The 12,353-nt window shown below is 48.1% G+C and overlaps 1 protein-coding gene across 1 annotated transcript in view; it reads right to left on the bottom strand.

Annotated features, from left to right (window-relative positions):
• Window positions 1–1,030: 1,030 nt before the first annotated feature.
• sorcs1 (sortilin related VPS10 domain containing receptor 1) overlaps window positions 1,031–12,353 on the bottom strand; it is a 197,556-nt gene continuing 186,233 nt past the window's right edge. The window contains 3 exon segments of the mRNA XM_031905713.1: window positions 1,031–4,806; window positions 11,873–12,009; window positions 12,091–12,196. Of these exon segments, the coding sequence (XP_031761573.1) occupies window positions 4,742–4,806; window positions 11,873–12,009; window positions 12,091–12,196 (308 nt within the window). The 3' untranslated portion in view covers window positions 1,031–4,741.

Below are 12,353 nucleotides of genomic sequence, written 5' to 3'. Positions count from 1 at the left end.
TTTTCTATCTATCATCTATCTGCCTATTATCTATCTATCTAACTATCTATCTATCTATCTTCATTTATCAATTTATCTATTTAATATATCATCTATATACTTATCATCTATCTATCAAGATGGGGACAGTAGGGCAAGATGGAGACAGTAGGGCAAGATGGGACAGTAGGGCAAGATGGAGACAGTAGGGCAAGATGGAGACAGTAGGGCAAGATGGGGGACAGTAGGGACAAGATGGAGACAGTAGGACAAGATGGAGACAGTAGGGCAAGATGGAGACAGTAGGACAAGATGGAGACAGTAGGGCAAAGATGGGGGACAGTAGGGCAAGATGGAGACAGTAGGGCAAGATGGAGACAGTAGGGCAAGATGGAGACAGTAGGCAAGATGGAGAGAGTAGGGCAAGATGGAGACAGTAGGACAAGATGGAGACAGTAGGGCAAGATGGGGACAGTAGGGCAAGATGGAGACAGTAGGGCAAGATGGAGACAGTAGGGGCAAGATGGAGACAGTAGGGCAAGATGGGAGACAGTAGGGCAGATGGGGACAGTAGGGCAAGATGGAGACAGTAGGACAAGATGGAGACAGTAGGCAAGATGGGGACAGTAGGGCAAGATGGAGACAGTAGGGCAAGATGGAGACAGTAGGACAAGATGGGAGACAGTAGGGCAAGATGGAGACAGTAGGGCAAGAATGGAGACAGTAGGACAAGATGGAGACAGTAGGACAAGATGGAGACAGTAGGGCAAGATGGGGACAGTAGGGCAAGATGAGAACAGTAGGGCAAGATGGAGACAGTAGGACAAGATGGAGACAGTAGGACAAGATGGAGACAGTAGGACAAGATGGAGACAGTAGGGCAAGATGGAGACAGTAGGGCAAGATGGAGACAGTAGGGCAAGAAAGTGACAGTTGAGTGAGAGGGTAACAAGTAGGGCAGTAGAGAGAATGTAAAGAGAAGTAAACAGTTCTCATCTTTGTAAGTTTTCCATTGTACAAACTCCACACAAACAGTAATCAGACACAGAAGTAAATACCAATATATTTTATTCAAGAATGTCTTTTCTACAAATTTGTGGCAAGAGATGAATCAGGAACATGTTACACAATGAAAGAAAATGCTGCCTCTCTGGCTCAGTAGATTTGCCCGTCAGTGGGGGTTGGATTCAGCTCTGGAGCTACATACCCCCCCACTAATGGGAAATTCAGGGGTAGGTTTATCAAAGCTCAGGTACGAGGCTGCCTGCCTGTTACCCTGGGGTATAAACCATAAACCGAGAGGACCGGCCTTAATAAAGAAAATATACTTATCTCCCGCTGTGTTTGGGCAGGACTCCCAGGCTCGACACAACCACTATATTGTATTAAGATTCCTTACTCCACATCTACAAGTGTTGGGGTGACTTGAACGTTCCCCATCTCTGTCTCTCTCTGAATAAAAGCTTTTTATTGAGACTTTCCCTGTAGGCTCTGTTGTAATAGCTATTTTTGTTTCTGCAACTTTGTATTGTCCAACCATCTGCAGAACCTTCAGTGTGTTAAACCAACCAATGGGTCACAAAACCGTTACAACATTCACAGGGTTAGACCAGTCGGTAGGCTACGATAACCTTACAATTTCCACAGGGTTAGCCCAACTTGTAGGTCAAAAGACCATTAGAACTTTCACAGGATTAGACCAACCTGTTGATCAAAAGACCTTCAGAACATTCACAGAGTTAGACCAACCTGTAGATCAAAAGACCTTAAGAACATTCACAGGGTTAGACCAACCTGTAGATCAAAAGACCTTCAGAACATCCACAGAGTTAGACCAACCTGTAGATCAAAAGACCTTCAGAACATTCACAGGGTTAGACCAACCTGTAGATCGAAAGACCTTCAGAACATTCACAGGGTTAGACCAACCTGTAGATCAAAAGACCTTCAGAACATTCACAGAGTTAGACCAACCTGTAGATCAAAAGACCTTCAGAACATTCACAGAGTTAGACCAACCTGTAGATCAAAAGACCTTCAGAACATTCACAGGGTTAGACCAACCTGTAGATCGAAAGACCTTCAGAACATTCACAGGGTTAGACCAACCTGTAGATCGAAAGACCTTCAGAACATTCACAGGGTTAGACCAACCTGTAGATCAAAAGACCTTTAGAGCATTTACAGGGTTAGACCAACCTGTAGATCAAAAGACCTTCAGAACATTCACAGGGTTAGACCAACCTGTAGATCAAAAGACCTTTAGAGCATTTACAGGGTTAGACCAACCTGTAGATCAAAAGACCTTCAGAACATTCACAGGGTTAGACCAACCTGTAGATCGAAAGACCTTCAGAACATTCACAGGGTTAGACCAACCTGTAGATCAAAAGACCTTTAGAACATTCACAGGGTTAGACCAACCTGTAGGAGGCCACAAGACCATTGGGAAATTCACAGCGTACACCAACCTGTAGACCACAAGACCATTAGAACTTTCACATGGCTAGTCCTGAAGGTCACAAGACCATTAGAAAACACAGGGTACACCAACTTGTAGACCACAAGCCCATTAAAACTTTCACATGGTTCAACCAACCTGTAGCAAAGCATCAGAATACTCTTGAGCCCAATCAGCCTGTAGCCCAAAACCCAGTATTTCCATGGAAGGATAAAGAACTTGGACAAAATACAAAAGGAATTCATTACCAACTGACAGAAGTTTCTGTTCCATTTTCCTTCTCCAACTAAAGTTCTGTCCAACTGTTCCTGTGAAACCCACTTCTCCCTGACAGAAACCAAAATGAGTGATTCCAACCCAAAGTGAAGCTGACAAAGAGCGTAGAAAAAACTGACATTATTGCTTCTATACAAACAGGTTCCTCCAGACTACTGGCCCCACCCCTCTATCTCCTGCATCCTCCACCAATATCCTCAGTTGGTCGGCAACCCCCCCCCCCCCCATCCATCTTCCTAGAAACACTTTGAGCTTTGATAAATCTCCTTTTTTCCCCCCTTTTCGGCAGTCATTTTGTTCCGACTGCAGAACATGCACAGGAAATAAAATACATGAATAATTTATGGTTTATATTATATTTAGCTATAAAAATCACCTGCACAGATAGTTCTAGCATATTGGCACATGGTTTATTGATAAATATAGAAGGGGGGGGGGTATTTTTATTCTTTTTTTATTAAATAATGGAAATAATTTACCATTGGGATAGACGGGAATGGGGGGTATTTACAGATGTTCCACCTTCCCTGTACCTTTATCCTCATCCCTATGTGGCCCTTCATACAGGGGGACCAAGGGAATCTCCTCTGGGTCCTACAACCAGTCCTGGCCTTTGTTTGGCACTGAGTGAAGGAAAAGGGGAGCCACTGGGACCGGATCAGCACCACATACGGAGTAGAAAAGGACGGAGATGGAATCAGTAGGGAACCCAGTGTTGGACCCTTGGGCAGGTCAATGGCTGTAAATGATCAAACCCTGTGATTATTGTGTCTCTGAGCCTTAGGGATTAGGGCGTTTGTGAAGCTCTATAGTGAGCTCTTTACTAGGCTGTGACCTGGCAAATAAAAGCAGTAAGTGATGAAGAAGAGGAGGGCACGGAATGGGGCAAAGGCTCTTGGCCTCGGCGTCGGAAGGGATTATCATCGCCCTCTCTGTGTATTACAGAGACTTCTACCTCCGAAGTGCTGACACACGCCGTATTCTCTTTGTATCACATCAAGCAGAATGACTGCCGGCCTCGCACAATAGCCGGAATATATCCTATTGTGCCCGGCGTTTTCCGCATTCTCCACCAGACTGACAGGGTTCAAGAACTGATTTTGTGCATCATCCAATTTAAAGGCTTCTATTCTCTCTCAGACAATGGCCGGGGACGTTGGGAAATAGAGTTGCTGACAGAGGAACAGCGAACGTGACAATGGGAACCTCTGAAAGGCAATAATAGGAGAGGAAGCCACCGCGCGGGGCTACAATCGCTCTTTACTTATTCTACGCGGATATTTCTTATGCTTCAAGTGTGAACGTCGGGGCTGTTCCTGCACCCACTGAGTGACCCAAAGAGAAATCTGATTAAACAGAACGTGTTCAACCTCCCTACATTGTAAAAACTCGTATAAGAACATGGTGAGGGCTGGGAGGTCCTTCAGAAGGTTCTTCTACTGCTCAGGGCAAGTTAGAAATCTCTGCTACACAAATCCCGTCCCACAAAGCAGAGAAACACAATGTTACAAAGATCTACATCAAACTCAATTCCCTCGGAATTTCTGTTCCACAAGGCCGGGGGCTGATGACTGTAAACACAAGTGTCCAAAAGATATTCTTAGATATTCTAAGGTTCCCAGAGGGACAGCCAAGTCTCAATGATCCTTTCTGGAGATGTTTATACTGTTTCCCATTAAATAAAGAATTCTATACAGTTCTGCCCCACCCACAGTAAAAACAGACCAGGGGACATCATCTAAACCAATCAGAAGACCAGCACCTCAGCTTCTCTAGGGCTCATCCCTTTCCAAAGCCAGAGGAGCAAATGATGGGGGTTCCTTTGCCAGTGAAAGAGGGCAACATGCAATATCTGGGGGGGGTAATGGATTATCTACAGACACAAGCCATAGCGCTGAATAGAAGATTCCCATAAAAGGTGGAACCCGCGTGTCTCGGTGCATCCTCTTGTGCAGGTTTAAAGCTAAAAACCACAGTTTGATGGATTGGAACAGTCCAGGAGATGATGGGACGTCTCTTTCCCGTTCAAACGTTTACGTAGGTCGGGTTGTCGTTTGTGCTTTGAACTTCAGCAACTGTGGAAATACTTCCTGGGAGGAAGGAAAACAGCTGATTAAACAGAGGGGCAGCTGGGGGGGCAAATGCCAACACTAGATCGGGGGGTTTAGTAGCCGCCGGCATGAGAAAGAGCTTGCAGCGAAGCAGAGACAGAGAGACATGGGGGGAAGATCAGGGGCAGATTAAAGTGTAACACAGACCCCCCCCAGTTGTACTGCCTGTGAGTGGGGTCCCCTCATCATTGGTCAAACCAAATGTCTTATATGGGACTCCAGTCCCCGGGTAGGTCCATGTTGTTCCACCAATAATGATCTACTCCAGGGCCAAACTCTTAACATTTAAACATAGGACTCTTTTCCTACAACCATTGTAACCCCCAAATGTGTAGGAGAATAGGGGTGTAGCGCCCCCCAAGCCTCACAGAGCAGGGACAGACGGACCCTAAACCACTTGAACGTTATTGTGGGTGCAGGTTGGTCGGTCACTACTCTGTGTATCCACCATTTCCATCAGGGGTGGGTGGGAGATGAAAGGGGTAGTTGTTTCCCCCCGTGTACCATGGACTTATCTGCAGCATATATCTAGAGAAAAGCAGGACCGAATCATTAGTATGGAGAGAATAAGACATTTCTTGATGTCTCCATTAATGGAGTAGAATATTGTAACAACGGAATGTCTCTGATATGGAATTTTGAATATGGAGAGAAATTTTAAATTAATCTTTATCCCCTGTCCCAACACAGCAGGAAAGTCTTTGTCTATTAGTGGTCTTAAAAAACTCACGCACTGTAGGATATAGTGTTACTCCATCTTGTCCTACTGTCTCCATCTTGTCCTACTGTCCCCATCTTGTCCTACTGTCTCCATCTTGTCCTACTGTCCCCATCTTGCCCTACTGTCCCCATCTTGTCCTACTGTCTCCATCTTGCCTTACTGTCTCCATCTTGTCCTACTGTCTCCATCTTGCCTTACTGTCTCCATCTTGTCCTACTGTCTCCATCTTGTCCTACTGTCTCAATCTTGTCCTACTGTCTCAATCTTGTCCTACTGTCTCAATCTTGTCCTACTGTCTCAATCTTGTCCTACTGTCTCCATCTTGTCCTACTGCCTCCGTCTTGTCTTACTGTCTCCGTCTTGCTCTACTGTCTCAATCTTGCCCTACTGTCTCCATCTTGCCCTACTGTCTCCATCTTGCCCTACTGTCTCCATCTTGCCCTACTGTCCCCATCTTGTCCAACTGTCTCCATCTTGCCCTACTGTCTCCATCTTGCCCTACTGTCTCCATCTTGCCCTACTGTCCCCATCTTGCCCTACTGTCTCCATCTTGCCCTACTGTCTCCATCTTGCCCTACTGTCCCCATCTTGCCCTACTGTCTCCATCTTGCCCTACTGTCTCCATCTTGCCCTACAGTCTCCATCTTGCCCTACTGTCTCCATCTTGCCCTACTGTCTCCATCTTGTCCTACTGTCTCCATCTTGCCCTACTGTCTCCATGTTGCCCTACTGTCTCCATCTTGCCCTACTGTCTCCATCTTGCCCTACAGTCTCCATCTTGTCCTACTGTCTCCATCTTGCCCTACAGTCTCCATCTTGCCCTACTGTCTCCATCTTGCCCTACAGTCTCCATCTTGTCCTACTGTCTCCATCTTGCCCTACAGTCTCCATCTTGTCCTACTGTCTCCATCTTGTCCTACTGTCTCCATCTTGTCCTACTGTCTCCATCTTGCCCTACTGTCTCCATCTTGCCCTACAGTCTCCATCTTGTCCTACTGTCTCCATCTTGCCCTACTGTCTCCATCTTGCCCTACTGTCTCCATCTTGCCCTACTGTCTCAATCTTGCCCTACTGTCTCCATCTTGCCCTACTGTCTCCACCTTGTCCTACTGTCTCAATCTTGCCCTACTGTCTCCATCTTGCCCTACTGTCTCCACCTTGTCCTACTGTCTCCATCTTGCCCTACTGTCTCCATCTTGTCCTACTGTCTCCATCTTGCCCTACTGTCTCAATCTTGTCCTACTGTCTCCATCTTGCCCTATTGTCTCCCTCTTGCCCTACAGTCTCCATCTTGCCCTAGTGTCCCCATCTTGTCCTACTGTCTCCATCTTGCCCTACTGCCTCCATCTTGTCTTACTGTCTCCGTCTTGCTCTACTGTCTCAATCTTGCCCTACTGTCTCCATCTTGCCCTACTGTCTCCATCTTGCCCTACTGCCTCCATCCTGCCTTCCATCTTGCCCCACTATTGTCTCCCTCTTGCCCTACAGTCTCCATCTTGCCCTAGTGTCCCCATCTTGTCCTACTGTCTCCATCTTGCCCTACTGCCTCCATCTTGTCTTACTGTCTCCGTCTTGCTCTACTGTCTCAATCTTGCCCTACTGTCTCCATCTTGCCCTACTGTCTCCATCTTGCCCTACTGTCTCCATCTTGCCCTACTGTCTCCATCTTGCCCTACTGTCTCCATCTTGCCCTACTGCCTCCATCCTGCCTTCCATCTTGCCCCACTGTGCCTACACCTACATGTGACTCTGCTGCCACTATCTTGCCCTACTGTCCCCATCTTGCCCTACTGTCCCCATCTTGCCCTACTGTTACCATCTTCTCCTACAGTCTCCATGTTGCCCTGATGCCATCTTGCCCTACTATTACCACCCTGACCCACTATACCTGCTTTCCCGTGTCTTCTTTCTGCCCTGCAGAGTCCTACTATGTATGAGGCCCTGGGAAACTACCCTACAATAAGCCAGTCCTGCCCCTGCCGCACAACGGGCGCATCACTCAGACATCACTCCCCGTTCCGGTTTTAATAACAAGCGGTCAAACAGAATTAAACCCCCTGATGTGTCTCATTCTGTAGAAGGAACAGATAATTCCTCGGAGCAGCCGGATCACAAGAGACACAATAGGAATGAATGTATATACGTGAGCGTTCTGTTACTAATGAAGGTCGGAGCAATTACTTAATGACTCATTTCTCAATGTCGTTGGCTCCACGTTTCTCCCAGTCTCTCATGTGCCGAGCGTTGCCCCCCGTGCCCCGGCAATGTGCCCCGCGCTTACAGCTAATGGCTTAAACACAATATTGTAATTCCGCCCACCAATGGGAAGGTCTCGGGGCAGGAGAGGGGTCTCGGGGCAGGAGAGGGGTCTCCCACTCGGTACTCAGAGCAGTCGCAGGGGGTGGATATAATGAAACAGCTGTTTGTGTAGGAAAGTCAAGGCTATTTCTAACGACCCAGGATTCCCAGTGATCCTCTCGCCGCTTCATTGGTTGAGGCTTCCCATGGGGGCGTCTGAGTCGCGGTTACAGCAGCCGATTATCCCACAATCCCGAGCCCCTTCCCTGTTACAGACTGGAGTCGGCCTCGGTATTCATCACCGGCAAAGTCCAACAGATGGGAAAGCGCCGAGGGGAGAGGATATTAATTGTCCGGCCCCCCCTCACTAACGACAAGAAGCTCATTCTCATTATGTGGCGCTTAGAATAATGGGGGAAGGTTACACTCTAGCAATAGCGGCCAAAATACGGTCCCACTGCTTCAATAAAGATCCTACTGAGTATGGGAAAGTCAACATTTTCTTCTAGGGTCGGGTCTACTGTGTATCTTCTCTCAGTTACTTTGTAGGATCTACTATGAGGGTATAATCCCCATTGCACTGTAGCATCTACTCACAACTGTATCTACTCTCAGTTCCTTTGTAGGAACTTTGCCCATGCAGAGGGTATGTTTAAATACTGGAAGCCCTATCGGTACTATTATCAAGATCAGGTCATATCACCCCATGTTCTTTCTATCTCAGCAGTAAGGAGACACCCTACTGTCTCCATCTCATCCTGCTATCTCTATCTTGCCTTACTGTCTCCATCTTGCCCTACTGTCTCCATCTTGCCCTACTGTCTCCATCTTGCCCTACTGTCTCCATCTTGCCCTACTGTCTCCATCTTGCCCTACTGTCTCCATCTTGCCCTACTGTCTCCATCTTGCCCTACTGTCTCCATCTTGCCCTACTGTCTCCATCTTGCCCTACTGTCTCCATCTTGCCCTACTGTCTCCATCTTGCCCTACTGTCTCCATCTTGCCCTACTGTCTCCATCTTGCCCTACTATCTCCATCTTGCCCTACTGTCTCCATCTTGCCCTACTGTCTCCATCTTGCCCTACTATCTCCATCTTGCCCTACTGCCTCCATCTTGCCGTACTGTCTCCATCTTGTCCTACTGTCTCCATCTTGCCCTACTGTCTCCATCTTGCCCTACTGTCCCCATCTTGCCCTACTATCTCCATCTTGCCCTACTGTCTCCATCTTGCCCTACTGTCTCCATCTTGCCCTACTGTCTCCATCTTGCCCTACTGTCTCCATGTTATCCTACTATGTCCATCTTGCCCTACTGTCTCCATCTTGTCCTACTGTCTCCATCTTGCCCTACTGTCTCTATCTTGCCCTACTGTCTCTATCTTGCCCTACTGTCTCCATCTTGCCCTACTGTCTCCATCTTGCCCTACTGTCTCCATCTTGCCCTACTGTCTCCATCTTGCCCCACTGTCTCCATCTTGCCCTACTGTCTCCATCTTGTCCTACTGTCTCCATCTTGCCCTACTGTCTCCATCTTGCCCTACTGTCTCCATCTTGCCCTACTGTCTCCATCTTGCCCCACTGTCTCCATCTTGCCCCACTGTCTCCATCTTGCCCTATTTAGGTGACATGTTCTGCCAGACTCCTTGTAAAATAACATTCCAGTGAGTTGGCCACCCTTGGGCAGGAGAGGGATGAGGGGTACAGTGCAGAGCTGCCCTGGCCAGGGGGTATAATTTGGAAGAATCTGGATGATGATTTTAGGGCAAATGCCTGAGTAGATGCAAGGAAAAAGCTATTTACAAAGGTTGCCTCCATCTGGGGTTGCCCCTCTGCTGATGCCCTTGGGCCCCCATATGTAACAGCCATTATCCCTGTACCCCAATCATTCCGCCCGTTACTGTAGCGACTCCGCCGCACAAACACCAAGAGGCACGTTCAGCCTCCCCGGGGCCGGCTCTGTGTATTGAGGCCTAATGGGATTAATAAAGGGTTAGAAATGCCCGTGACGGTTCCTTTGATCCGCCGGCGCCGTGGGTTTGTACAACAAGTTACTGATCAGCGCGGTGTTTATGGGAATCCGACCCGAGACACACGCGGATGTCTCGCTGAGATGTCTCTGAAATGGAAATTGGCTGCTGTCCGTGGTGCTGAGTCTCCCATTCCCCCTCACGTGTCCTGGGAAGGGTCGTTACTAACGGGGGCAATAATGCTGATATTATTATTGGTTGCGCCCCCCCAGATGTAATGTTAGTGGGGCTTCCAATTCCCTCCGGCCGCCGGCTGAACTACACATCTCAGCACTAAGTCATCACTGATGCAGAGTCAACTAAATGTGTCGTTACAGTAAGTGCCTTATAGTCGGGGGCCTCTATTTCCCACAATCCCTCTCACCTGCCCCAGGTACCAGTGAGGCCGAGTGGGGCCCGGGGAAAGGTGAGTTTCACTCCAATGCTCAGTAATGGAGGTTCAGAAAAGCCAAGTGTGACATTAGCCCTAAAGCATGCTGGGAGCTGTGGTCCATTAGGTGCTCAATAACTCCATTCCCCAAGTACTGAGGGAGAGTAACCCAGTTAGTATTCGCCAATCCTGTTGGTACTGAGCGAGGGCCGTGCCCAGGGAAGCTGCTCGAGTTTGGACCCCCCATAGGAAGTTCTGCTTCTCGGGAAGCAGAGGTTCCGCACTATAATCATTGTTTATTTTCTTGTTCTGCCTCTTTCCAACACAAAATACAAACTGATTCTTGTAACCCAGGCAACCAAAAAGCAGATTCCAAGGCTAATTGTTGTAATTATGTTTAAATGCCCATCTGTCCATAGCAACTGTCTCCTGTCCAACTGTCACTGCGTCGGATGTCTGGTCAGTGGGGTGTCTGACGTCTTGTTCTGATGGTTGTGCCCAACCCTACTGACAGTGTCTCTCTATATTGGTGTCAGTGTCATTTTACCCTAAGGTCTTCATTGTTCACTGTCCCCATCTTGCCCTACTGTCCCCATCTTGCCCTACTGTCCCCATCTTGTCCTACTGTCTTCATCTTGTCCTACTGTCTCCATCTTGCCCTACTGTCTCCATCTTGCCCTACTGTCCCCATCTTGTCCTACTGTCTCCATCTTGTCCAACTGTCTCCATCTTGCCCTACTGTCCCCATCTTGTCCTACTGTCCCCATCTTGCCCTACTGTCCCCATCTTGTCCTACTGTCCCCATCTTGCCCTAATGTCCCCATCTTGTCCTACTGTCCCCATCTTGTCCTTCTGTCCCCATCTTGCCCTACTGTCCCCATCTTGCCCTACTGTCTCCATCTTGTCCTACTGTCTCCATCTTGCCCTACTGTCTCCATCTTGTCCTGCTGTCTCCATCTTGCCCTACTGACTCCATCTTGTCCTACTGTCTCCATCTTGCCCTACTGTCTCCATCTTGTCCTACTGTCTCCATCTTGCCCTACTGTCTCCATCTTGCCCTACTGTAATCATCATCTTGCCCTTTTTTGCCCAATACCTACCTTATAAAGCTGAACACAAAATTTTTTTTGCCGCTAGCACTACACACAGACAAGGCTAAATGGCCGCTTGGCCTATAACACGTTCTTTGGTTAAAGTATCAGATACCAAGACAACTGGGAATGCCAAGCAGTGAAGTTATGGTTGGAACCTCCTACTTTCATTGGAACAGTGTTATTTGCTATTAATAACCAGTATCCAGGCCAGTTAATAACCAGCAGGGGGCAACTGTGAGTGATTGAGCTGTAGGAGATGCCCCAAACTGGGCATAAATTAGGAAGGAGACAGTAAGGGCGGGTTGCTGGAACTTAATACATATAATACATAGAGCTTTGGGTTCTGGTACCTGGAATTCTGGGTCCCTGAGTATTTGGTGTTAGTGACGGTGAGGGCGGGGCAAGAAGAGCAGAGGGAGGAGCAGAAAAGAAGGGGGTCATTATGCAAAGTGCCCAGAGTGGTTGAGACGGTTAAGACTAGTCACTGGGGGTCCTGCCCAGCCAAGCAGGACTAGTTACTGAGGTTATTATTTACCTAGGGGCTGTGTTTCCAACTTGCCCAGCGGCTGAGTTTGAGGGTCAGTAGGAGACACGTTGTCACTGCCTGGAGTGACCGCCTCTCGCTCTGTCTCATTCTGCATCTGTGCATAAACATTAATTCCGGGGATTTTCCTAAAAACATCAACAGAGACCGTCACTGCGGCGGGAGGGGCACGAGGGGGCAACGGGAGGCTGCGGGGGGGCAATAATTACCTTTTGAACTTATAGATGACAAAGACGGCCAGTCCCACAAAGACCACGGACAAGAGCATCAGCATTGCAGAGCCACTGTGACTGGGAGACGGGTCCGCCAATGGAGCTGCAAGGCAAAGGAGCTTACGATTATTTATTCCTGTAGGAGAGACCTGCCCTATTATTTACACTCACACCTACAGCTCTACAAATAATATGAGACTACCCAACGGCCTTCAACCTTACTATACACTCCGACCCAACAATCCCTTACCATGCACTCT

Source organism: Xenopus tropicalis, chromosome 7, assembly GCF_000004195.4.
Source record: "Xenopus tropicalis strain Nigerian chromosome 7, UCB_Xtro_10.0, whole genome shotgun sequence".
NCBI lineage: Eukaryota > Metazoa > Chordata > Amphibia > Anura > Pipidae > Xenopus > Xenopus tropicalis.
The sequence above is the reverse complement of the archived record's forward strand: the minus strand, read 5'-3'. Positions and strand labels throughout refer to the sequence as shown.